The 27,587-nt window shown below is 44.7% G+C and overlaps 1 protein-coding gene across 2 annotated transcripts in view; it reads left to right on the top strand.

Annotated features, from left to right (window-relative positions):
* EFHC2 (EF-hand domain containing 2) overlaps positions 1-27,587 on the top strand; it is a 280,922-nt gene that overhangs the window by 166,173 nt on the left and 87,162 nt on the right. For both annotated transcript variants that reach the window (XM_064573946.1, XM_045876588.2), the window contains exon 14: positions 15,841-15,946. In XM_064573946.1, the coding sequence (XP_064430016.1) occupies positions 15,841-15,946 (106 nt within the window). The remainder of the gene's footprint in view (positions 1-15,840; positions 15,947-27,587) is intronic.

The following is a 27,587-nucleotide window of genomic DNA, read 5'->3' as shown; positions in this document are numbered from 1 at the left end:
CCATTCATTCTTCAGTAGGATGCTCCTTAGCCTCCATGTATTTGAGTTCTTTCCGACTTTCCTCTTGTGATTGAGTTCTAGTTTCAAAGCATTGTGGTCTGAAAATAGGCAGGGAATGATCCCAATCTTTTGGTACCGGTTGAGACCTGATTTATGACCTAGGATGTGATCTATTCTGGAGAATGTTCCATGGGCACTAGAGAAGAATGTGTATTCCGTTGCTTTGGGGTGGAATGTTCTGAATATGTCTGTGAAGTCCATTTGGTCCAGTGTGTCATTTAAAGTCTTTATTTCCTTGTTGATCTTTTGCTTAGACTATCTGTCCATTTCAGTGAGGGGGATGTTAAAGTCCCCCACTATTATTGTATTGTTGTCAATGTGTTTCTTTGCTTTTGTTATTAATTGCCTTATATAATTGGCTGCTCCCATGTTAGGGGCAGATATATTTACAATTGTTAGATCTTCTTGTTGGATAGATCCTTTAAGTATGATATAGTGTCCTTCCTCATCTCTTATTACTGTCTTTGGTTTAAAATCTACTTTGTCTGATATAAGGATTGCCACCCCAGCTTTCTTTTGGTGTCCATTAGCATGGTAAATGGTTTTCCACCCCCTCACTTTCAATCTGGGGGTGTCTTTGGTTCTAAAATGAGTCTCTTGCAGACAGCATATCAATGGGTCTTGTTTTTTAATCCAGTCTGATAGCCTGTGTCTTTTGATTGGGGCGTTTAGCCCATTTACATTCAGGGTAACTATTGAAAGATAGGAATTTAGTGCCATTGTATTGCCTGTAAGGTGACTGTTACCATATATTGTCTGTGTTCCTTTCTGGTCTATGTTGCTTTTAGGGTCTCTCTTTGCTTAGAGGACCCCTTTCAAGATTTCCTGTAGGGCTGGTTTTGTGTTTGCAAATTCCTTTAGTTTTTGTTTGTCCTGGAAGCTTTTTATCTCTCCTTCAATTTTCAATGACAGCCTAGCTGGATAGAGTATTCTTGGCTGCATATTTTTCTCATTTAGTGCTCTGAATATATCCTGCCAGTCCTTTCTGGCCTGCCAGGTCTCTGTGGATAGGTCTGTTGCCAATCTAATGTTTCTACCATTGTAGGTTACATATCTCTTCTCCCGAGCTGCTTTCAGGATTTTCTCTTTGTCTATGAGACTCGTAAGTTTTACTATTAGATGTCGGGGAGTTGACCTATTTTTATTGATTTTGAGAGGGGTTCTCTGTGCTTCTTGGATTTTCATGCCTGTTTCTTTCCCCAAATTAGGGAAGTTCTCTGCTATAATTTGCTCCATTATACCTTCTGGCCCTCTCTCTCTTTCTTCTTCTTCTGGGATCCCAATTATTCTAATGTCGTTTCGTCTTATGGTATCGCTTATCTCTCGAATTCTGCCCTCGTGATCCAGTAGTTGTTTATCTCTCTTTTTCTCAGCTTCTTTATTTTCCATCATTTCATCTTCTATATTACTGATTCTCTCTTCTGCCTCATTTATTCTAGCAGTTAGCGCCCCCATTTTTGATTGCACCTCATTAATAGCCTTTTTGATTTCTACTTGGTTGGATTTTAGCTCTTTTACTTCTCCAGAAAGGGTTTCTCTAATAACTTCCATATTTTTTTCAAGCCCAGCTAGTATCTTTAAAGTGATGATTCTGAACTCTAGATCTGACATCGTACTAATGTCCGTATTGAGTAGGTCTAGGTCCCTGGCAGTCGGTACTACCTCTTGTTCTTTTTGTTGAGGTGATTTTTTCCGTCTTGTCATTTTTTGCAGAGGAGAATAGATTAATGAGAGAACAAAATGCTAGCAGAGTAACCACGTCCCCAGAAAATATGCTCTAAACAAATCAGAAAAGACCTGAAGCAGTGGGATAAGAAAGGGAAAGAGAGAAAAAAGAAAAAAAAAAAAAAGATAAAAACAAAAACAAACAAAACAAAACAACAACAACAAAAGGAAAACCAGAATGTGATCAAATATGATCTATATGGTATATAGGTCAGTACCACACACTAGATTTGGGGTGTGTTTTGGTCTTTTTGAAGAAAGTGCCTCCCAAAATTTTAAAGAAAGAAAAACTTATATATGTACAAAAATAAGGGTTGATATGATGAAGGGATGGAATATGACTGTAAAAATGGAAATTATAAAAAATGTTATAAAAGGAATTGATAAGAAGTTGTTTGAAAAAAGAAAGAAGAGGATTTAAAAAAAGAAAAAAGAAAAAGAGAAAAAAAAAGGGAGAGGATGTGATCAGGCAGGGGAATAGAAAGCACCATATACTGGAGATTTAGGGTATATTTTAATCTGTTAGAAGAAACTATCTCAAAATTTTAAAGAGAGAACAACTTATCTATATAAGCCAAAAATATGGGTAACTACTATGAAGGGATAGAATATGACTCTAAAAATGAAAAATAAAAACGTTTTTTTTTTTTTTTTAAAAAGGGATTGATAAGATGTTGGTTGAAAAAGGGAAAAAGAGAAATTCAAAAAGAAATAGTAAGACAAAAAGACAGTTAAAAAAATTAACTTTGAAAGACTAAAGAATCATGGTAAAAAAGCCGTGAATTCTATGTGCAGTATTCCCCTAGCGCTGGAGTTCTGCCGTTCTCATTGATCGGTGAACTTGGTCTTGGCCGGCTGTTCTCGCTGATCTTCTGGGGAGGGGCCTGTTGCCGTGGTTTCCAAATGTCTCTGCCGGAGGCGGAATTGCCCCGCCCTTGCCCCCTCCCGGCTAAGTCATCTGCTCGCGTTTGCTCTCCGGGGCTTTTGTTCCCTGCGAGCTTTCCCTACAGCTTTGGAGGCGGAGAGTGAAAATGGCGGCCTCCCAATCTCCGCCCTGGAGGAGCCGAGAACTCGGGGCCCCGCTCCTCAGTGAGCCCCCAGAGAAAGGCCGTCAGTCACTCCCGTCTCCCCGGTCTGCAGCTGCACTCCGTGCTCGCCCGGCCTGCGACCGCGCGCCTCTATCTCTGGCACCGGACCCTGGGTGGAGTCTCCAAACCCAGCAGATCCCCGCAGTGCACTCCTGCGTGGCTCCTCCCGGGGGAGGAAGGGGAGTCTCCCCGGATCTGCCGCTTGTTGGGTCCCTGCTGGAGGAGCAGGGGCCCGACGGTGCCGCGGATCACGGTTTATGGCCACCCCGAGCTTAGAGCCCGCGCCTGGGCTCTGCCTCTGCAGCCGGCTTCCCTGCTCCATACCTGGGAGCTCTGCTGCACTCAGGCACCCCCGATCTTTCTATGACCCCGAGGGTCCTGAGACCACACTGTCCCGGAGGGTTCCACCCCCGCTTAGCCACCAGAGTAACGTCCCTCGGCGGAGCAGACTTTTAAAAGTTCCGATTTTGTGCTCCGTGGCTCTATCACTTGCCAGAGGCGGCTGATGGAGGCCCCTCCCCTGCCGTCTATCCTCCCGAATATCACCTCGGATTCACTTGTCCGCATGTCCTACCTTCCAGAAAGTGGTCGCTTTTCTGATGAGAGAGTTGTTGCTCTTCTTTTCTTCGATCTCCTGTTGAGTTTGTAGGTGTTCAGAATGGTTTGATCCCTATCCAGCTGAATTCCTGAGAGGAGACAAAATCCAGGTCTCCTACTCCTCCGCCATCTTGCTCCGCCCCCTACAACTATTAGCCTCTTACCTTATCTGAGGATGCTGAGGTTTAGAGAGATGAGGTGTTTTGCCCAAAGTCACACAGTCTTCTAAGAAGAGCTGTGACTTAGTCCCTGAACCTTTCAAATGTACATCCCCTCCTTCTAACCATTTTTGAATTACTGTCTACAAATAGCCAGTAGATAAGAATGTCTTGACAATCCTACCTCCTTCCTATTCCTGGCCATCCCCACTATCTTCCCACTTTCCTCTCCATTCCCACTATCTTCACTCTAGTTATGACCCACATTTCTTCTTGACTATTACAGGGCCTCCATGTTGGTCTTTCTTCCACCAGTCTCTAACTGTTTAAATCTGTCTTTACATACAGCAGGTTAATACCCTCCATGAACAAAAATGTCATAGTGCTGCTCTTCCACTCACAAACTTTCTGTAAATCTCTTTGCTCCTTAAGGGAAGACCAAAATCATGAGTTTTGAACACCATCTCCCCCTTCTCCATTGGGAGGCTTAGGGTTGTCAGTTGGAGCAATTATTCTCAAGCAGGGGCTGGAGTGGGGCATCCTCATCTGAGACCAAAGGAACAGATAAAACTAAATGCCATGCAGGAGAACTAGGGTCTTGAAGCATCAGAAGGAGACTCAGGAGGGCCAGATGTGTGCATTGGATTGACCTCAGGTTATTTTCTGGACTATCAGCTCAACTTGCTTTTATTTACTGGCATCAGTGTGAAGGATAAGTAGGTCATCCTGGTGTAAAGGACTTGAGATGAAATAGGCCTAGGACTCCGGTTTCTTCAGTCGTCACATTCCCAAAGCCACATGGCTATTTATTTATTTATTTAGCAAGCATGAGCAGGGGGAGGGGCAGAGGGAGAGGGAGAGAGAGAATCTTAAGCAGGCTTCAGGCCCAGCACAGAGCCTGATGCAGGGCTCAATCTCACGACCTTGAGATTATGACATGAGCTGAAATCAAGTCAGATGCTTAACCGACTGAGCCACCCAGGTGCTCCTCCACATGAGCTATTTAGCATTTCACATGTATACCTCCTGCTTCCCACTTTTTTTTTTGCCTTTTCTCTTGCTGTTTCTTCAGTAGAAAATAGTTTCCAGTTTTCTTCACCTGCTGAAAGCTTGCTTTTCTTCTAAGACCCATTTCAGGTAGCACCCTATCCATGAAGCCCTCTTAGATTTGCTTGGCTGGCAGGGATTATCTCCTCCAAAGGGTTCTCACAACCCTGTGTTTCTCTTTTTGTTTCTTACCTTGTAATGAAGATTCGTGACTTGATATTTGATCCATTCAGATGTAGAGACCTGCTTTCAACCTGTTTGATTTACCACCTATAAACAACCAGTGGGTTGTCAAATCTTCTCAGTTTCACCCCTGACTTGTCTCTTATATTCTTTGAATCCACTTGCAAGCTGTGTGATTTTGTGCAAGATTTTTTTTTAAAAGATTTATTTGAGAGCGAGAGAGAGAGAGCATGCACACAAGCAGGAGGGGCAGAGGGAGAGGAAGAGAAAATCTCAGGCAGGCTCCCTGCTGAACACAGAGCCTGATGCAGGGCTCGATCCCATGACCCTGAGATCATGACCTGAGCTAAAACCAAGAGTCAGATGCTTAACTGACTCAGCCACCCAGGTGCCTTTGTGCAAGATTTTTGACCTGCCCAAACCTCAGACTCCTTACCTCTGAAATGACATAATACCTACTTCCTGGCAGTTCTGAGGGTGACTTGAGATAACATATATAAAGTACTCCGTGCAGCACCTGGTACTAAGTGGTGATTGGGGCCTAGGAGAGAAGTTGAAGTCAGGGACGATAGACCACACACTCTGACTTAGAAATGAACTGGAAGAAACTTGTGTCCTATGTAGAGGAAGCCTTGTTTTCAAACAGTTGGATCTGAAAGCGTTTCACACATTAAGCTGTCTCCAGTCAGGAAGCTGCGGATATTTATTAGATTATCTCTTATTGCCCCAGAGATGTGTTGTCCTGGAAAGTCCAGGGATGTGGGAGCCTGGCCTCTGGAGGACCTAGATGTTTCTTCTCTAACACCGAGGCCACCAAGTCATCATCCTCTCCTTTTCTCAGCAGACTGTTTTGTCTTCGCCTTTACGATTTGACATGAAAGGCAGAAAGACTGTTCTGCGACTCACTTCGAAGACATCCCAGGCTCCGCGCGCATCCGCCTCCAAGCCCAGCTTAGCTTTGTGGAGGTCATCCCTCTGAGTTGCTAAGCAGACTATGTTCAGTCTAACTCTGCCTCTAATTGTGCAGTGACCCTGCTCCTCACTGAGGGGAAACTTCAGACTAGTCAGATTAGAAAATGTCTCATTCCCAGTCCCCTCTCCCTCCAATCTGCCCTGCCGCGATTTGGGTCACATGCTTGGTGTTTTGCATCATCTCCACAGATTCCTTTCAAAGACGGCCCTAATTCCTAATGGACCCATCAGCCTGCAGCTTACATTTATGTTCTGCATTCTTATTGTTCCCTACAGACTCCACAGGGCTTTCCAGAGCCTTGACCAGACTCTCTTTCTGCACAGCCCTCCTGTGGCATGTTAAGCCAGAGCCCCTCTGACGTCTGCCATCTCCTGTGAGGCAGGCCCGGAGTCCGTTGTCTCGGGTCTGTGCACGCTCTGCCCAGGGCCAGGGTTACCTGCCACGGGATGCAGTGGGACAGCTATGGAGCAGCCGGATAGCCCCGCTGTGTGAATTGAAATCGGGAGACGGGAAACAATATGGCTAAAGAGTGGGCCGGTTCCTTTCACGCCGTGATTGTTACCCACATGTTTTTCCTAGCCCCTCATTTCACTCTGAAGCGTTTCCTCTACTGCATTCCCATTTTTCTTGTGATTCAGTTAGGGCTTTTCCTTATTAGCACAACTCAAGCTGGGAGCAGGCCTTCAAAACCTTTTCACATCCGGTCACCTGAGCCCCCCTCCAGTTTGCGCTGTGGTAGCTGGTATGAACTCACCATACTTACCAGTCCAATTCATTTCGCTAATGCATAGAGCATCAGACTTAAATGTTCTAAGTAGTCGTAGTCACGGGTAATACATTAAAGGTCGGACTGACACTCCATATTGACATAGTGCCAAGGGCCCTAGGATATTTTGTAAATCCTTGAACATATTAAAAGGTACATTCTAGTTGAGGATAGGCATGATTCCTTGCTTTATAAGTGCAGACGCTGAGGTGTAAAAAGGCTCTGTCACTGAGGGAGCATGCTGCAGGCCAAGATGGTTCTCTAACGGAATGAGAACTTCCTACATTGTCCTTATCTGGGCTCCTGGGAATCGGGGCTGTGTCTCGATCTTTGCAGCCCCAGAGACTTGTCCTGTGCTAGTACCCTGGGGGGCAGGGGAGCGAGGAGAAAAACATGGGCTGGACATCCACCAGACCTGCCTCCGAGCTCTGTCAACCCTACTGCCTCCCACCCATGTGATCCTTGTAAATGGACTCAAACCCTCCGAGCCCTCACTTTGGATTTTTAATGTTTGTTTCCTCCGTATCAATAAGCAAGAAATTCTGCTTCTCAAACCATTAGGAAGTGGAGAGTATTCTGAGGTCATTCCATTCCGTGTTCCGCGTGGGACTGGGGAGTAAAGAGGTAGCCTCCTCCCCTAATTGTGGCCTTATGAATCAACACTTGGAACAACTGGAAATCCAAGCACAACTCTTTCCCCAGCAGCTCTGCCCCAAGCTGGCCTTTTACAGCTGGCTTTGGGCTCCATGGAATGCCTTAGAACTGGCCTCCCGAGAGAGCTGGTGCCTCCTCCAGAAATATCAGTTAAAATGGAAAAAGTTTACAGGGCTTTCAAATCATCTCATTACACTCTCCCCAGCCTTGCCCCCTGCCCCCCTCCTCCCAGAGGCATGGTTTGGACTCCGGTGATTTCACCCAACAATACCTGGCAGTGGGGCCGAGGGATAAGGGTCAGGCCATGTGGCTGCTACTGTTGTGGTGTTTGGTGCCCTGGGAAGTCTGCAGAGAGAAGCCCCACCTCCCAGATGCTTCCTCTGTTTTCAAACATAAGGTGATTTGTAGTTTTTAAGAAATTAAAAAAAAAAATTCCAAACCCATGTGGACCAACAGAGCATCGACCCTGGGTACGATCTGGGTTTGGCTGCTGTGACCTACCTCACCAAGAAGTTGTGTGCTGGAATGAGAATTGGAATTTAGAGGCCCGGCTGTCCAGAGATAACCAGAGCTACTCATTCACAACTTGAGCCTTGCCACCTGGTCAGCTCTGAGTTTTTCTGACCAACTGATGCAGTGGCACAGAGCTCTACTTTTTTTTCTCAACTGTCCAGTCTTTAAGAATCTGACCAGGTGTTCAAGTGTGCGCCCCTGGGTTTGCTGGGTAATGCACTGAAACCAAACCTAACCGTGTGAGTCAAAAATGTGTCTTCGCAGGGGCGCCTGGGTGGCTCAGTTGGTTAAGCATCTGACTCTTTGATTTCCGCTCAGGCCAGGATCTCAGGATCGTGAGATGGAGCCCCAAGTCAGGCTTCATGCTGGGCGTGGAGACTGCTTAAAATTCTCTCTCTCCCTCTGCCCCTCCCCCCCTCCTGCCTCTCTCTCTCTCTCTCTCTCTCTCTCTCTCAAAAAAAAAAAAAAATGTGTCTTCACTGCACTCCCTCCCTTCCAGCCCTGGTCACACAGCCCAGCCCATTCCCCTATGTTACGAGACAGCCTTTGCAGCAGAGGGGGAAGCCACCTGACTCTTCAACCAAATACAGCTGCCGCCACAGCGTTTACCCCCATAGATGGGGCAAGTAAAGCAGATCAGCTTTATTCCCTGTGGCAAGGAGATAGATGGCTTCTGTAGTTTTCGAGCCATTCATCATTTTTGGGAGGGGGAGCCCAAGTACCCGTCAAATGACACATTTGCCTCATTTCTAAGAACTCACACCTAGCAAGGCATTGAGAAGCTTGCTTGGGGGTGGTGATTTTCTAAAGAGGAACCAGAAACATTACTTTCTCTCCCTCTTCCTCCACAAACATGTCCCTTACTTTGTGTAGGGAAGGAAATGGTGGCTTGCCCAAGTATCAAAGGGAAAGAAGAATTTATGGAGGTTTTAGGAAAACACTTTAGCACTGTGAGCTGGGACTTTAAGTAAGGAGGCTGACTTTTTAACAAGCAGAGAAACACTTAAAAGCCAGAATTAGTGCTGCCCTTTAGGGCAGTCACCCTGGAAGAGTGTGCACTGATTTCAACAATATCACCATAGAAAGTTCTTCTTTGGAATTGCCTTCACAGCCTTTTCAAGAGAATTTCCTCCAGAGTGGCAAATCTTCATCCTTTGACCATGGATCAGAGTCTTAGCAAGAGCCAAATGTCATTTGGAGAGGAGCAAAGTAGGGCATTCAGGTGGAGAATCAGGAGGCTAACATTTTTGATCAGGAGCACAGCATGACCCCGAAGCAAGGAGCTACATTTTCTATATGATTCAGAGGCCATGGTCTCTAAGATCTCATCCAATCTCTTGGTCTGGCGGCTTTCAATACTATCTATATGTGGTCTGGGGGAGGAAACTGTGTGCAGAACTCTGGAGCAGGGAGGAAGACTGGAGACTTAATTCCTCCCCAGCGTGCTCCCAACTAGTGACGCACCCTCCTTTCCAAGCCTGACTTGTACGAGTGTACTGCCCTGAAAAGCGTGTTTCAAGGTTTCTCATCTGCTTTTTATGCTTTGTAAATTTATATTTATGTCAAACTGATACATGCTCATAGTAAAAAATACTCAAATAATTCTAAAAAGTTTCTTCCAACAAGAGTAGTTTCCAGCCGCATCCTTCCCCACTTCCCAGACCCATTCACAAGAAGCAGCCTCTCTCAGCCCTTCTCACTATCTCCATCAACATTTTTTTTTAAAGATTTTATTTATTTATTTGACACAGAGAGAGACACAGCGAGAGAGGGAACACAAGCGGGGGAGTGGAAGAGGGAGAAGCAGGCTCCCCGCAGAGCAGGGAGCCTGATGTGGGACTCGATCCCAGGACCCTGGGATCATGACCTGAGCCGAAGGCAGTCGCTTAACCGACTGAGCCACCCAGGCGCCCTTCCATCAACATTTAAATAGCACACACATACTGCTATTTCTGTTTCTCATTTTTAGATACTACTACTAACTTCCTATTATGATGCTTGAGAATTTAACATACCACTGATTCCCATTATTGTTCTTTCTGGATGCTCTTAGGAGCTTCTCTTTGTTCCTGGTGTTCTGGAAGTTCCTGATAGGGCCTTGTGTGTCTTGTGTGTGTGGCCATTTAACACTTTATTTATTTATTTATTTTAAAGATTTTTATTTATTTGACAGAGAGAGACACAGCGAGAGAGGGAACACAAGCAGGGAGAGTGGGAGAGGGAGAAGCAGGCTTCCCGCCGAGCAGGGAGCCCAATGTGGGGCTTGATCCCAGGACCCTGGGACCATGACCTGAGCCGAAGGCAGGCGCTTAATGACTGAGCCACCCAGGCACCCCCATTTAACACTTTATTGGCCCTTCTGGTCTGGGGACTCTGTCCAATGGAAAGGAAACTTTCCATTAATTTTTAGTAATTTCCTCCCCTCCATTTGCATTTTTTTCTTGTGAGAACTCCTGTCATTAAGATTTTGGATGTCCCAGACTTGGATCTCTTCTTTCCCCAATTTTCTGTTTGTTATTATGATAGACTTACTAAGGGATTTCCTCAAAGTGATATTCTACCTCTTCTACTGGGTCTATTTACTACTATCAGATTTGTTTTATTCCAAGAGCACATTTTAGTCTGAATGATCCTTTTTGGTAGTCTTCTGTTCTTTTTTCATGGATATAATATATCACTCTTATCTCACCTCTTTCCTTCTGCAACCTGAATTGTAGTTGTTTTTCTGATTCCTTTTTTTTTTTTCCTGTTGCTGCTTTGGCTTCTGTCCTTCCTATTGGAAGATTTGGGGGGTGGATCTTGTTGATTGGTGGGTTTCACTGCACAAGTCCATCTCGTAGCCCTCATTTTCATGAGGTGATCCCCAGAAGCTGGAATCTGGAGGTCTTTCTGGGACCATTCAGAGGATCAAGAGAAGAATCCTATCTTCTCCTGCTGCAATAGGAGGGATGGTGGAATGAGGGAAAGGAGGTTCATTAAAGCATGGCTATTGGTGTTCTAGAAATGGGAAAGGGGAAGGAAAGGGGCTGAGAGGCTCAAGTTCAGTGTGCAATGCTCTCCTCTGCCCTCCATTATGTTTCAGCCCCCCATCCCCCCCAGACTGAAGCTCTTTTAGTTGGATTTCTCTGGAAGAGGACAGTATAGAGAAAGATACTTGGGGCTCTAGCTGCCCTTGCTTTCTTCAGGCTTTGAAACAGCCCTTGTTTTCCGTCCCACACCATGTCCCTGCCTCTATTGGCACCTGGAGTTGGCATTTGCTGAGCATCTTGGGAGTTTTGTGGGCTACACTGGCTAATCTCTAAGTGGCCCCTGCCTCCGGACATTTAGAGTTTAGCTTCCCTTCCTCAGTTCTGCCAAGTCAGTTACAAGTCCTCTGTCTTCTTTCCATCATGCAAAAGATCTTGAAGATTCTTGTCCACTGTTGTCTTTCCTCTAGCGATCATTGTCATTGTGGGTTATTACTTATTTTTATTCCTTTATTGTCGTTTTGGTGAGCTTTTGGTGGGAAAGGGAGATAAATATATTTTGTGATCAATCCATCACTATTAACTGCAACCCTGTCCACTTCCCAAGAGCAAAAAATTCTTCCAAGAAGCATTGGCTAGTTTTATCCCTATTAATTGAAAGATTCTTTGTTCTTTTCTCCCTTGCTCCTTTTGCCAGGATTTCCATATCCATTGAGATCCTCCGAACTGAAAATAAAAACTTGGAGTATTATACCACATTAGCTCAACTCTTCCCTGAAGCCTGACTCTGGGTCTTTGGAAAGATCAAATCTTTCAAACATTTTCCCTCAGAAAAAAAATTTTTTTTAAGATTTTTATTTATTTGAGAGAGAGAAAGAGGGTGAGAGAGTGTGAGCATGAGCCAGAGGGGGAGGGAGAGGGAGGAGAGAATCTGAAGCAGACTCTCGCTGAGCACAGAGCCTGGCAAGGGGCTTGATCTCACAACCACAACATCATGACCTGAACTGTAACCAAGAGTCGGCCACTTAACTGACTGAGCACCCAGGCACCCCTTTCCTCAGAAAAATTTTATACATCATTTCTAAGCTGTGTATTCTTCCATTTACAGCTTTTGATCCTTCCTGAATATCATTTGACTCAGGAATATTCTTTTCAAATAACCTTTGAAATGGGTAAATGTTTAGATGTGTTGAGTCTGACCTATCACGAGTTGGGCAGGGAAGAAGGCCAGGGGCCTAGGGGTAACAGGTAGGCATGATATAAGACTTATTGGTAACAACGTATGATAATAGGAGTTCCAATGGTGATTCCAGAAATTTTTCTGTAAGTTTCAATTGCCATCATCCAGGGCAAATGCAGATTTAGGCAGGGGGACTCGGTTAGGCAAGAGGAACTTCAGGAAGGCCTTTCTGAAGAAGCAACATGTGAATGGAGACTTTCCAGACAAAGGGACCAGAGGGTGCAAATGCCTTGCATTTCTGGGAACAATCTTGGCATGCTCAGAGAACAGAAAGAAGACTAGTACACCTGGAATGTTGCAAACAGAGAGTTTTCAGATGAGATCAGAGAAGTCAGCAGTGGCCAGTTTACATAGGGTTTTATAAACCCTGATAGGGAGTTCAGCTTGTGTTCGAAGTGGATTGGGAAGCCATTGGAGAGCTCTAAGCAAGGAAGTTATTGATCTGGTCTATGTTTTAGAAAGTTCATTTTGGTGGAGGATGTGTCTGCAGCAAAGGTCAGAATAGAAGCAGTAAGACCAAACTACAAAGCTATTGTAACCCATGTAAGAGTTGATGGTGGCTTGGAATTAGTGAGAGTAGAGGAGGTAGAGAAAAAGAGATTTTTTAAAAAAGATTTTATTCATTTATTTGACAGAGAAAGAGAGCACAAACAGGCAGAGAGGCAGAGGGAGAGGGAGAAGCAGGCTCCCCCCTGAGCAGGGAGCCCGATGCGGGGCTTGATCCCAGGACCCTGGGATCATGACCTGAGCCGAAGGCAGACATTCAACCAACTGAGCCACCCAGGTGCCCCAGAAAAAGATGCTATGGTGGTAGAACCCACAGGACTGGATAGTGGATTGTATATGGGGGTGAAGTCTGATGTGATCCTATCTGTTTGGTAATCTTTTGATTGGCTCCCAAATTATTGGGATATTATACTTCTGAAACCTCTGGAATTAAGTGTTTCCTGTAATTGATGTAATGGGAACTTACTGACCATTAAATTCTGTACTGTAGGAACAGATAGAGAAACTTAGTTCATTGGTGATCTCATCCAATCTCTTGGTCTGGTGGCTTTCAATACCATCTCTATGCTAATGGCTCCCACATTTCTATCTTCAACGCAAACCTCTTCCCTGAATTTCAGACTCTTATGTCCAGCTGCCCCCTCCCCATCAAAATGGAACATATCCAAACAAAACTCTTGATTTTTTTCTCCCCAACCTATGGCTCCTGCCGTCCTTCCTATCTCAGTTAGGACAGCTGTATTTTTCCAGTTGGTCAAGCAGAACCCTTGGAGTTGTCCCGAGTCCATGCATTCTCTGTTTCTGTCTGTCTGTCTCTCTATCTCTGTCACACTGCGTACAATCCTTCAGGAATCCTACACTCAAAATGTATTTAGAATCAGGGCACCTGGGTGGCTCAGTCAGTTGAGCATCTGACTCTTGGTTTCGGCCCAGGTCATGATTTCTAGGTTATGAGATCCAGCCCTGCACTGGGCTCCGTACTCAGCGCAGAGTCTCCTTGAGATTCTCTTTTTCCTTCTCCCTCTGCCCCTCCCCCCACTCGCTCGCTTGCTCTCTCTCTCTAAAACAAATCTTTATATATATATATATATATATATTCAGAACTGACCACTCCTCATTGCCCTCCGCTGCCCCCACTGCCATCTAGGCCGCCATTATGCCTACTCTGGATCACTGCAGAAGACTGTTGACTGCCCCGCCACTTTGGCCCTGCGCCTGCATTCCCTTCTCAATATATCAGTGAGCCTGATCTTTGGAAGATATAACGGAGATCCCAAAACTGTTCTGTGTACAATATGCTCCAGTGGCTCTTAGTTTTCCTCAGTATGAAAGTCAAAGGCCCTACATGATCTCATTCTCTGACCTCAGCTCCTACTCAGAGTATTAGGGAATACTTGTCTTCAAGGCTCCATGCTAGAGGAAAGTTTTTTACCAAACATCTTTAATTGACTGAGTTTTAGTTCTTCTCCCAAAACACACACAAATAAAAGACATAATGGTCCAGCATTTTGGCTACAAATATTTCCATAAACAGAGCATGTCCTTTCAAGGAGTTCAAATGACGAGTGAGCCAAAATCCAGAGGATAAACAGTGGTAGGGGGCAGCATATTGGAGTTGTATCCTAGAATCCTCGGCCAAAGAAAATGTACACAAAAGAAGAACCGAATTCCCCTTCTCCTCTTCGGATCACTCTTGTTTATTCTACTTTGTTTAGATTGACAAGTCTATGTGACTTCATCTTGTAACATTTAACTTATTACTGCTAATTTATATTCATTTATAAATACGAGCTATTATTTTCTTTACTCCTGAGGAAAAACAAAGTCTTTTGACTGGTTATGAGTATGTTATTTTCCTACGTTTATTATCACCAGGTTTTCTTTTAAGTAATTATCCCCTTGTCATCCTTGCCACAGTATCTTGTGCACCTCACTTGCCGGTTGGAGAGGGAGTGTTGAGTTGGAGGTCCTGAGTGGGGCAGGAATCCTGGCAGGGTGCTGGGAACAATGGTCTTGGCCTTGGTCTTGGCCTTCAAAAAATGGTCTGACATGATCAATATATGTTTAGCCTTAAAAATTGGCAGAGTGTGGTGCAATTACGACTAGGTGACATTGAGGTATTATACTAAGAAGAATTTCACTTAGTGTTCAGGTCATTCCATCAATTGTGTTTGAAATTACTGGGTCTTAATGGCCAAAACTCTATTATGGTTAAGGTTAAATTTATGCCAATGTTTTCTTTTAAGTGAAAAATGGGCTTAGTATTTTTTCTTATGAATTTAAAACAATTCAGATGATACAGAGAAGTCTAAAGCAAAAAGCAAAAAGCAGTCTCTCTTCCCAGAGATAACTGTTTTAATACTTCAGTGTATTGTCACTAGAATTTTTCTATGCCTTTTTTTTTTTTTTAAGTAGGCTCCACATCCAGCGTGGAGTCCAACACAGGGCTTGAACTCATGACCTTGAGATCAAGATCTGAGCTCATATCAAGAGTCAGATGTTTAACTGACTGACCCACCCAGGCGCCACTGTGCCTTTTTATATAAATATATACCTCAAGTGAGATCATAATTCTACATACTATTTTGTAATCTTGTTTCTGCTCAACAATATATCATGAACATATTTCCATGACAGCATATGTGGATCTAAATAACCCCCTCCTTTTTTTTCTTTTAGAGGTGGGGAGGGGCATAGGGGGAGGGAGAGAGAATCTTAAGCAGGCTCCACACCCAGCGCAGAGCCCGACGCGGGGCTCCATCTCACAACCCTGAGATCATGACCTGAGCCGAAATCAAGAGTCAGAAGCTTAACCGACTGAGCCACCCAGGTGCCCCCTAAATAACCCCTTTCAATGGCTACGTAATAAATGATAAAGATACCTTTTATTTTTCCTAAAAATAACTGCATAGACGCAATGAATCTAGGCTCCCCTTAAAAATTTAAAAGGCATGCCATTTAAGAAACACAAGGAGATTTTGTTTCACTGACCTATAGTATCAACCATATTAAATTAAGAGGGCCCGCAAATACTCTGAACAAAATAGTCTCAGTTACTGAATAAGCTCATTTGTTTCTGTGGCAACTGCAGCAAATCTTTATTGCGCACCTACTAAATGCCAGCATGAATCTAGGTGCTGGGGACACTGTGGTGAATGAGCTGTGTGTGATCTCTGCTCGCAGAGAGTTCACTCTCTTGAGGGTTAGAATCTGATAAAAAAAAAAAAACTAGTAAGAAATAAGAAAAATATCAGGCATTAAAACATAACCTGACTTTATGTTTTCCTGGTAGCATTTAAGCTGACATTTTGGTCCTGAATTCTGTAGATTGAGTCAAATTATATATTATAATGATATTTTCAGGTTTGAAGACAGTAAAGAACAAATAAATTATGAGTCATTTTTCTGCGCCCTGAACTGGAGAATGAATCCGATGCCCGAAGTGAAAGCACCGTCATACATGAAAGAGGTAAAATTAACACCTGTCTTAAAAACCAGCTCTGGCCACCTCCCTTGCATTTTTAATATCCTTTATCTTAAAAATTATTTTTCAGCATAAAACATTAACGCCAGTGCTTTTGGAAAAAGCGCTGATGTATTTCTGGGTATTTGTGTTAAAGGCTAATTCACTTTCCATGCTGAGTGAACATCTGCTCTATAAGAGCATGACTTTTCTTCTGCAGCTGAATTTTTTTTAAACTCAGTCGCATCCAATTATATGGAAAATAGGATAATAGGTTAGTTATAAATAGATATAAACACTGTTATCAAGGGATTCTGCTAACATCATCGTGAGCCACGAGAGCAAATCTCAAATGGTGCATAGGTCAAGAATCCCCAGTACGTCTGTGGCTGTGTATACAGGTTTGCCTTGGGTGAAACAGTATAGGATGGGGATGCACATTTCACAGAGGAGCCAAATTTAAAATAAAAATTCAGTAGAAAAATGCTTGGTTAGGGAAAACAAAGTTCATGTGATCGGGTGGTGCTCTCAACATTGTGGAATTGTCTGAATTCTCTAAGATCTCTTTGGACCAATTGTCTTTAAGGAGTGGGTGGGTGGATGGCGGTTTGTTTATATTTTAACATGCTCCAGAAATTGATTTTCTTGGGAAAGTCCCTTGATAAAGCAAATGTCATGTGGTTACTCCCAGAAAGGAGGCATTTATTACTCCCGGTCTCCGCTGACCAACTCATTCTGGCCTGAACTGGTCTAGTGCCCCTGGGGAGTTCCCTTAGGCATGCAACTCTTCTGGAGTGGCAGGCAGCCTTAGAACTTCCAGAAGGTTGGGAGATAGGGGTGGCCTTTGGAGTCTGACATAACTCGCGTTGAATTCTGGCTCTGCCACTTACTTAGCTGAGTGACATTGGGTCACATAACTCGCTCATTTATAAATTTAATTCTCAGACAAATCATGAATTAAATACCCACTCTCAGCAGGTTCTGTGCTCCGTGCTGGGGTCCAGAGATGAAGGTCATTATTGCTACCTTTCCTGGGCGGGGCAGGCACCTGCTGATGGCTGAATCAATACACTCATGATTTGGAGTATGGCATAATACGGACTGCATGGGATGGAAAGGAATAGGAGGAAGCTGTTGGGGTTGGCGGGATGGGGGAGCGGGGACAGGAAGTCTTCTTGAAATTTCAGTGACAAATAGGAAGAGTCAGCAAGGGAGGGAAGTGGCATGGTAGGGAAAAGGCATTCCCAACAGAGGCTCTGGGACAGGGGACAGACAGCATGGTGCTTGTGCAGAACCAGAAGGAATTGGTGTGGCTGGAATGAAGGCACGAAGGGAGGAGTGGAAGAGGGTAAGGCTGGAGATACCGGCAAGGGTGAGGTTTGAGTATTGTCCTGCAAGATCTGGAGACCATGGACGGACTTCAAGGAAGAGAGCAACGTGATCAGGTGTACCGTTTAAGGGTGCTTGCTCTGAAGAAGGGCCATGGAGACAGGTAGACCCATTGGGAGGCTCTTGATATCACATTGTCACCATAACAACTGCAAACACTTAAAGCATTTACTCTGTGCCAAACATTACCCTAAGGCCTGAAAATCTACTAGCTGGTTAAATCCTCACAGCAACCCTATGAAATAGGTACTCTCCTGATCCCCATTTTAGAGATGAGGAAGGTAGAGAAACAGCAAGTCAAGACTTGTAACTCAGGTCTGTTTTACTGCGAAGAATAAAAAAAATATATTCTTTTTTAATGTAATTATTATTGAACATATTGGATTTAATAAACTAAAATCCAAGATACCATCACAAAAGCAAATCAGTACTGTCATTTGGCAACCTTTTAATTTTCATCCATGCAAATATTTAATGTTGTATGTAAAAAGAAAAATTGTAGATGTAGTTTCTATTCTACCTTCTCACTTAATGTTATAGTATTCTGTGTTGGATATCATCCATTTGTCCCATTAGGACTTTTCTCCAGCCCCCTCTCTCCTACTCTGAGTCCTGGGCAGTTAACCTTGATGGGCTGCATCAGCGGGTCCCCTAGCCTCCTGGCCTCCAGTTGGGTTGGCCAGTGGGATGTTCCAGCAAGAGAGTGGAGGGTGGGAGGAGAGAGAAATCCTTTCCCTCCCTGCTGGTTCCCATGGATGGCCTGCCTCCTCCATATAGCTGCTCACCACTCCAGGTTCCAGTAACTTGCCCCTCCAGCCCCAGGTGGTGGCACTGGCTCCCTGTTGCTATAGTCCTTGAGGGACTGGGGGATCCCCTGTTGGTTTTCCTCAACGCTTCCCACAACTTTGTAAATAGTCACTTTATTAAATTCCTCTTGACTTGGATGATTTGCTCATGTCCTCTGTTTCCTCTGGCACTCTGGATGATGTACACCCTGCTTCTGGCTAGATGGCAGCTGCCTTTGTTGTACTTTTCCTTAGTTCCTACTTCCCTCCTTTTCCAGTCCACCACCCAAATGTTCACCCGTATGTTGGGGGCTTCATCACTGATTGTACAACATATAATCCTACCACATGCATTTATCGGCGGTGTGTTTCTCCTACTTAATGCTACGTCATGGGCAATCTGTCTAGTTTAATATGTATAGACCTGAGCCATTCCTTAATAGCTGTAATATGGATAGAGAATAATTTATTTATCCATTTTTTTGTTGATAGGCTTTCAAGTTGTTTTTACATTTTTGCCTCTGAAAGCATGGTAGCTTATTAATTTTTATTTTCCTGATGATTGAATTTGAATGAAATTTAATGACCTTTGGGTACGACAACCCACAGTTAAAGACTTTTTTCATAGCAACCCAGCATGCACAGATACAGCAGAACCAAAGTTTCGTGAAACAGTACTATTTGGACTACAGGTGGTGCAGTGCCATCTTGTCTTTCTTTCTCTCTTCCTTTCTTTTCTTCCCTCTTTTCCTTTTCTCCCCTCCCCCACACCCCTTCTTTCTCTCTTTTGAATGTCGTTTGTGAGCCATTAAATTGATTTAAGGGCCCACAGAAGGATCACCACCCACACTGCAAGAGGAATCACTCCGTGGGAAAGCCCAAGATCTACTCTCACTTTAGCCACCCCTCCCCCATTTCATCCCTTGCATACTCTGTGACTGGGACATGAACCTGAGTTCACATCCTTAGCTCTGTGATTGACTAACTGGGTGACTTTGTGCAAGTCACTCAACCTTTCAGGTTTCCTCCCCTCAACAATGGAGATAAGAGTAGTACTTCCAGGGCACCTGGGTGGCACAGACGATTAAGTTTCCAACTCTTGGTTTTGGCTCTGGGCTTACGGGATTGAGCCCCAGTCAGGCTGCGTGCTCAGTGCAGAGTCTGCTTAGGACTCTCTCTTCCTCTGCCCCTCCGCCCTGCACTCTGTGTGTGTGTGCGTGTGCACATTTCTGAAAGACAGAGAGAGAGAAAGAAGAAGGAAGGAGGGAAGGAAAAAAAAGAAAAAGAAAAGAGAGAGAGAAAGAAAGAATAGTACTTCCATCGGTGTGGTTATGAGGATTGAGTTGATACACGTGAGACACTTACCGCCACATCTGTCCTGTAATAAAGGGTTTAAATGTTAGCTATTACTATTGTTTGTAAAATGGAGAGGTCTTACTTCCTCAAATGAGGGGGCTAGGCCTTGAGCAGTCACCTTCCAAGGCTAAGATCAGTGATTCTATCCTTAAAGGTGGGAGACCAGTTATGGAACAGGAATGTAGCATCAGAAGAAGGGCCCCTGCTTCAGCAGGGGGCTCTTCCAGTTGTTACTCATATATAGTGAGAACTTAATTCTTTGGGTCTTTTATCATCTCTGCTGACCCAAGCCTAGAAGCAGTTCAGTCTGTGGGAGACATTTGGAAGGGGCCATTTCTTTTTCGCCAGTTTAAGAAAGAAAGGAACATAGGTATAAAATGATACCAATTTAACTTAATAATGAGAACGTAACTAGATCTCAGAATCTACAGCACTCTGGTATTCCTAAGCTTGTTATTGTTTCATAAAGAGGATATAAGATAGCTTGGGAATGTTACCAGCGAGTCTATAATCTCATGTGAAAATATTCAGTGGGAATGGGTTGAGCATGATATTGCATAGTTGATAGAGTACAATCAGTATTGAAAAGTACAGGATCTCCTGAACCATGTAAGTGTGCTTAAATGTTCCTGTCTGATAATGCCCGGAGACACTCGGGTCAGAGCCTGCCACACAAGTTGTGTTCTCCAGGAAGCAGGTGGAGTTTAATGTGCAAGAGGTTTATTTGGGAGTGTTCTTGGGATCAATACCTGTGGAAGGGAGAGGAAGGACACAGGAGTAAGCAAAGGGAGCAGTTGAGCCAGCCCACAAAGAGCTCTGGAGCTAGAATGGCCTTTCAGAGCTGTCCTGAGATGGGTCACAATGGCTTGGCCTTTATCCCTGTGGGTTGCTTTAGGAAGGGGCTTGACCTTGGGTAATGTGACTCTTTGCAGCCAAGACAGCTCTGTAGCCGAGGCAGTCCCTGAAGAGGGCTCTCAGCAGCTGGGCCACCGAGTCCTTCCTCAAGGGGATCCTGGATGGTACATCCTAGTTCGGCAACCAATTGTTCTTGAAGCTCGTTTTTTGTTTTTATTAAAAATAATTAGCATACAATATTGTATTAGTTTTAGGTGTATAACATGGTGGTTTATACACATTGCAAAATGGTCACCCAATTAGTTACCATCTATCCATCACCATACAATATTATTGACTGTATTCCTTCTGTACATTATCCCTGTCTTAGTTATTTTATAACTGGAAGATTGTACGTCTTAATTCCCTTTGCCTATTTCGTCCATCCCCCCCTTAGCCCTCTCCCCTTTGGCGATCGTCTGTTTGTTCTCTGTAGCTATGAGTCTGTTTCTGTTTTGTTTGGTTGGTTGGTTTTTTAGATTCTACATATAAGTGAAGTCATAATTGTACTTGTCTTTTTCTGTCTGATGTATTTCACTTAGCATAATGCCCTTGAAGTCCCATCTGTGATGTTGCAAATGGAAAGATTTCCTTCTTTTTTTTATGGCCGAATAATATTCTCTTGTACATATATACCACAGTTTTTAAAAATCTGTTCATCCACTGATGGACACTTAGACTGTTTCCATATCATGGGTATTTTATTTTATTATTTTTTTTAAATATTTGAGAGAGAGAGAGCGCACAAGCAGGGGGAGCGGCAGGCAGAGGGAGAAACAGGCTCCCTGCTGAGCAGAGAACCTGATGCGGGGCTAAATCCCAGGACCTGGAGATCATGACCTGAGCCGAAGGCAGACGCTTAACCAACTGAGCCACTCAGGCGCCCCATGGCTATTTTAAATAATGCTGCAGTGAACATAGGGGTACATATGTCTTTTTTAATTCATGTTTTCATATTCTCCAATAAATACCTAGAAGTGGAATTGCTGGATCGTAGGGTAGCTCTGTTTTTAGTTTTTGGAGGAACCTCCAAACTGTTTTCCACAGTGGCTGCACCAATTTCCATTCCCACCGTCAGTGCATTTTCTTCATGTTCTCGCCAATACTGTTATTTCTTATCTTTTTTATAAAAGCCATTCTGACAGGTGACAGCTGATATCTCATTGTGATTTGGATTTGCATCTCCCTGATGGTGAGTGATGTCGAGCATCTTTCCATGTACCTGTTGGCCATCTGGGTGTCTTCTTTGGAAAAATGTTTGTTCAGGTCCTCTGCCAATTTTTTTAAATCAGATTGGTTTTTTAATATTGAGTTTTATGAGTTCTTTATATAATTAGGATGTTAACCCCTTATCAGGTACATCATTTGCAAATTTCTTCTCCCATTCAGGAGGTTGCTTTTTCGTTGATCGTTTCCTTTGCTGTGGCGAAATGTTTTAGTTTGATGCAGTCCCACTTGTTTATGTTTGCTTTTACTGTCCTTGAAGCTTTTGTTGATTGTTCTTGGCATCAACTGGGGGCCTGGCAGTGTGGTACAGCCCCCTCCACACTCCTGCTCCCCTGTCACTGCCTGATCTTATGCCCATGGCGGGACATTGACAGGAGAGCATTTAATGCTGGGAGAGGCCAGGGAGGAGCCAGACCAGCTGTGTAGGTCTGTGGGGGCCCAGTTGGACACAGAACACCTCTCACTTGGAGCTCTGGAGATTGCCAACATTTGGGGAAGTTGTCCCAGCCAAAAAGTCACAAGTGGGACTTCAGGATGAGATCCACCAGGCCGTGAACGTGACCTAGCCCTGAGTGTGACGTGACGGATTCGAGTTCTGTTGAGAAGAAGGGATGGCAGGCTGAGCTCCGGGGTGGAAGTGTGGCCAGGGTGGAGGCCAGGGGTTGGGCAGCTGCGCGTTCCCTCCAGTGTAGGAGCCAGACAGGCTAGCTCTGGCTGAAGTTCCTGTGATGCCATGAACAGCTCTCTAGAAGTTACCAGTACCGGCCACCACTTGGAAGCTGGATTGCTTTATACTCCTGTGCTGAACATAATCTCTTCCCTAACTTGGGATCTTACTGAGGAATGAAAAGAGACTTCCTGGCTGATGAAAAGTGAGCGGGCCTCAGTACTAGATTTAACACCAGTTCGTTTGTGTCTGTGTTAATGGACAGGATGGATGGTCGGGGTAGGGATTTGGGCCACCTTCCCAGGCTAACCTGCTTACCTGCAGTGTATGGGGCGATCAGGGAGGGGCCAGAAAAGAGGAACAGGACCGGTGGCTTCAGCCAACCAGGGGCTGAGTTGGAGGCTGGTCTGGCACACCAGACATGGGATTGGAAAGGCAGGGCATCTCTCTGAAACAGGGAGCACAGTGATGGGGAATCCTGAAGTTAGCACTATTCAGCAATCATAGGAAGCCAGTCCACAGGCTTGAACTAAGCCTTTAGCCCCGCCCAGGGGACAGAGCTGGCTAAATCCCTCTACCAGTGACGTTCCAGTAGGAAATGTACATACAAAGCACACTCAAAGGAGTCAGGGAAATGGATTGAATGAAGGGACTGTTGCCAGAGGAGTGGGTAGGGTTACAGGAACCGGATCAGGGACGAGCAAGAGCGGGAAACCGTCACCATCCGTAGGTCTGAAGAAGCAGAGTGGGCCCGGTGGTAGTGGAGCCCAGTGGCGGAGCTGGGGCAGTGGCAGCAGGTAAAAGCAGGTAGCCACTGCCAAACCATGGCCAGGCAGGGAGGGAGCAGGGGGAGGAGAAGTGGAATCAATACCCTGATCTCTTGCTGCGCCCCATTGGCTGGACCCACCGAGCCACCAGGGAACAAGGAAGCTCGGCAAGTGATGCAATCCACAGAGCACGGCCTCTGAGGGCAGTGAACTGGGGAAAGAAGGCAGAAAATGGATCTTCTGGGGGCAAAGAGAGAATGACCCAGCATGGTCTGTTGCCAGAATAAAAACTTGGGCTCAGGCGAACAAACCTCACAGCCAGGGTGTAAGGCCAGGTCCAGACCACAGCCCTTGGCGCTTGGTCCGCTGGATGTCAGGACCGGTCCCCCAGACTCAGGTGGGGCTACCCTACATGTGGTGGCTAGGTGGACTCAGCTAATAAGGCTGGGGGTCCAAGAACAAACCAGTGAAATTTACAAAGAGGACTGTGGTCCGTAGCTCATTTAGCTTTGATTAGTCCTTGGGTGAGAGATTTCCTTATGTGGCTGGGCGTAAACCAACTGTCACCCACCATATGTCTCTTGACTGTGGCCTGTAGCCCCAATTCTCAGGAGCTCCCTTGGCTGGGCCTCCGCCTGGCTCCCACAGCGGCCCGTGGTGAGCCACCGGGGCTGTAATTGACCTCCCACGCCATTATGTGACTATCTGCGGCCCCAGCATGTTGCCCTGGCGCTGTCAAGGCCTGGAGACCCCATTTCCATTCTCTTGTGCTTGCTCACAGATGGTGGCTGTAAAACTGGCAAAATAGGGCCCGCTGTTTAGAGCCTGTCTGGTTAATCTCAGAAGCCACGTTTTAAAAAATAACACTAAATCGGTTCTCGTATAAACTTTATAACTTGCACCGTGTGACTGGCGTCTTATCTTCTGACATTTCTGAGAAAAATTGGATGTGGCTTCATTTTATGAGCACTGAAACTGCCGGACCATTAGCAGTGGGCTCTCCAGCCCTCTCCTGCCACAACAGGATGATATATATGGCCTTGGCCGTGGGGAGGAGGGGGCAGGTCGGGTGCACCCTGGGATATGTCTTTGGACACCCCACTTGTGGAAGATCTTCTTTTGGTATTTAAAGGGTGGGCTATCCTGTGACATTTTATTGTCCCAATTCTGTGAAAATTAAGTATTCTTCCAAATTTATAGATAGGAAGCAGAGACTCAAAGGCATTCCTAAAGGTGAAGATGATATAGTTAGGGGCTAGTGCCCGCTCTAATAAGTAAGCAGTTATTTCTAGGATTTGAGGTTGAATTTATCAGTCGAAATAAAAGACTGTTAGTCATTCTCATTAGATTTTAAAAGTAGCTGATAAACACAGACCGATTACATAACACAAAACAGTGACCTAGTAGGGAACGGTTCTGCCGGAATCCGCTTTGATTCAAAGCACCGGATGATGTCTACTTGAATTGGATGCAGAAGCCTACCACTAAAGCTCCGCAAAAATTCATGTCCTCTTGAAAACTTTATTTACCCTGGAAGGCAGTTTCAAGGAAAGGTTTCACCTGTGTTTTAGCTACACTGACACAGAAATGGATAGGAATAGAAGCAAATCTCCAGGTTTTTTTAATCGATGAGCTTTTCCTTATGGCATCAGAATGCTCTTGATTATCTCAACAAGTATTTGCAAAATTTCTTCCCCAAATTAATTTCCCTTTGATTCATGGAAATGTAATTGCTTTTATAGTTTTGTCAACTGAATTATTTCTGAGGTCACATCAACCATTTAGAAGGCAGTAAATCCAAGAAAACCACAGTTTCGGTTCCATACACCCTACTGGACTTTTCTACAAATTCATAGATATTTCCTGTAGAGACGTCTTTTTTTTTTTTTTTTTTTTTGAGCAAGGGGAGGGAAATAACAGTGAAATCACTAACATGACTCCATCAGCCTTACATTTGGGAGGAATAAAAATAACCTTGTTTCAGTGAAGCGTGGAATTTAATTGGCTCCCGATCTTTTCCCCCTCATGCATCTGGTGGCCAGTACTACAGTAGAAAATTTTAAACTAGAAGGAGACATAATCCAATTAAATTTCCTTTTAAAAATGTCAAAGCAAATAAATCCAGAGCACATGAGCTCACACACAGCTTTGCTATTCTCACTGGGCAGCTGCTGTTTACTGGGTTCCCAGCCAGTGCCATCTTTGCTTCAAGGGTGTATGATTTTACAGATCAGCAGCTACATTTTTTCACCGTTGATGAACAAGTAATTTATTGCCAACTACTTTGACATCGTCAGTAGCTTTAGTCAAAGCCAGCTTGGAAGATACTGTGGGGCCCTCTTGCAGACAATGATTCCCAGCCATTTTGGAGTCACGATTGTGCATCATTGTTGAATTTCGCTCTGCATTTCATAGTTCTTCCTCCTTCCAGAAAATATTCCTTAGGAGGAAATTGAATTTGGTTTTGAGATTGGGGCGCCATCTCTTGAGTTATCTGGAAGTCACATTGGAGACTCTGGATCCATCCGTCAGTTTGTCAGGAAGTTGCTTTGTTCCGAGCTGTGCTGTGACTTTCATAGACATTTTATTAATGTTGGTAAATACAGAATCACATGGTGTCTTTGTTTGACTTCCTCAAGAAGCCGACGTGGGGACAAGGATTTGAGTGTATATTGATTGTGAGGGAGGTGGAGGGAAGACTATGAAGGGAGTGGGGAATGAAGAGTGGAAGGGAAGGGGCTGCCACAGGGCATATTCTCAAACCAGTGACACATGTTGGTGACTGGAGCTTAATGCCTCTGGGAAACTCAGGGATCCAGGGGCCTAGATGTACCTCAGCGTTTTCCCACCGGAAGTGCAAGGGGGTTGCACTATTCATCCATCAGCTCCCGTCAGTCCTGGGTGAGGGCTGCTCCTGACGAGGGAGGAAAAGAATGAATTCCCAGGCGCTGGTGGCATGTCACAGGGGCAACCAAAGTGGGCCTCAGGGGCCAAAGAATAGCTTTCAGGCAGAGGAACGCAGGTTGGACGTCAGGCCGGTGAGCGCCGAAGTGGAAAGGGTGAGGAGATCGGGAGGGGTGCTGGCAGAGCCTGCTACGCTCAGATATTTAAGATGCCAAATATGCACAGTCGGGGGCTGTTCTACAGAAACACCAGCAGGCTCATCCTCATCGGGAAGGGGAAGGCTCGATCAGCTGTTGTGGATGAGCTCTCCTGCTGTAAAATTACCATGCAGTTATTTCCACTTAGAAGGTACATGCCCTGCTGGGAATACCATCTGACCTGGACTTTTCTTCTCATTTTGTAGTGTAGCATGAATAAAAGGTCAGTGAACACAGAGACTATTTTTATTCACTGCCCAGATTGTCATAAATATTATGTAACGTAGAACATTTGTGGATTTATTAGAACAATTAGGCAGTGGGAGTGTGGGGTTTCTCGTGTCACCAAAGAGCTCTTTATTTTGCAGAGAGATTGCCCATGTGACTCCTTTATTTATTTATTTTTTAAAAGATTTTATTTATTTGAGAGCGAGAGTGAGAGAGAGAGAGAGAGCACAAGAGAGGGGAGTGGGAGAGGGAGAAGCAGACTCCCCGCTGAGCAGGGAGCCCGATGCGGACTCGATCCCCGGACTCCAGGATCATGACTTGAGCCGAAGGCAGTCGCTTAACCAACTGAGCCACCCAGGTGCCCCATGTGACTCCTTTAGATGGACCCAATTACAGGCAAAACTATGAAGAAGATACTTTTTCCCTTTACTTTATCATTGCCTCCCCTCCCCTGAGTTTCTTAAATCTTATCTCCTGTTTTCCCATTCTCCTTTGGATCTCAATTTAATTTCTGTTGATCCATTTAAACTAGTACCTGTGAAAATCTCCTTAAAATTAGGGGTTGGCTACAGTTCTGGTACCAATTCCAATGTGCTGGGTTTTTTTCCCCACAAAGCAAACAACTCTTGACACCAGCTAAGGGTCCTGCAATTCAACTCAGTTCCGACATGATCAGCATCAGATCCCACAGGGTGTAAGGGCTCAGTCCCACAAGACTGCCCCTCCCCCCCCACTTCAGATACCAGTTTATCACCTGTGCTTCTGGTCCACTGGCTATAGATGAGAGGTTCCCATGACCCCCTCCTTGGGTTCAATGAATTTGCTACAACAGCTCACAGAACTCAAAGAAACATTTTACTTCCTAGATCACTTTTCATCTCAAATCATCCTTCGACTCAAACCTCAAGGTATTTACTTGTGTTTCATTTTGTCCAAGTCCAGCTCATTGCTAATAAATAATAACTCCCGTCTCCAAATTCTTGAGTTGCCATTATTCCAACGTGAGTCCCTCAGTTTCTTTCTCTTTTATTGTTAGAGGTTAAATCATGATTCCTTGCTCAAAAATAAGAAACTTTTGCTGCCTAATGAAGAAGTTATGAGGGAAGGACCTTCTAGAACTGGCCTGTTTCATAAAAGAATCCATTCTCCAGATAATTTCTTTGCAGTGATATGAGTTGCATAATGTATTTAATTCTTTTTGTATTGAAAATTCTTCTTTCTAAGATTTTTTTT

This window comes from Mirounga angustirostris, unplaced genomic scaffold (assembly GCF_029215605.1).
Source record: "Mirounga angustirostris isolate CCGP_5_RB_7025 unplaced genomic scaffold, mMirAng1.0.hap1 SCAF_11, whole genome shotgun sequence".
Lineage (NCBI taxonomy): Eukaryota > Metazoa > Chordata > Mammalia > Carnivora > Phocidae > Mirounga > Mirounga angustirostris.
The sequence above is the reverse complement of the archived record's forward strand: the minus strand, read 5'-3'. Positions and strand labels throughout refer to the sequence as shown.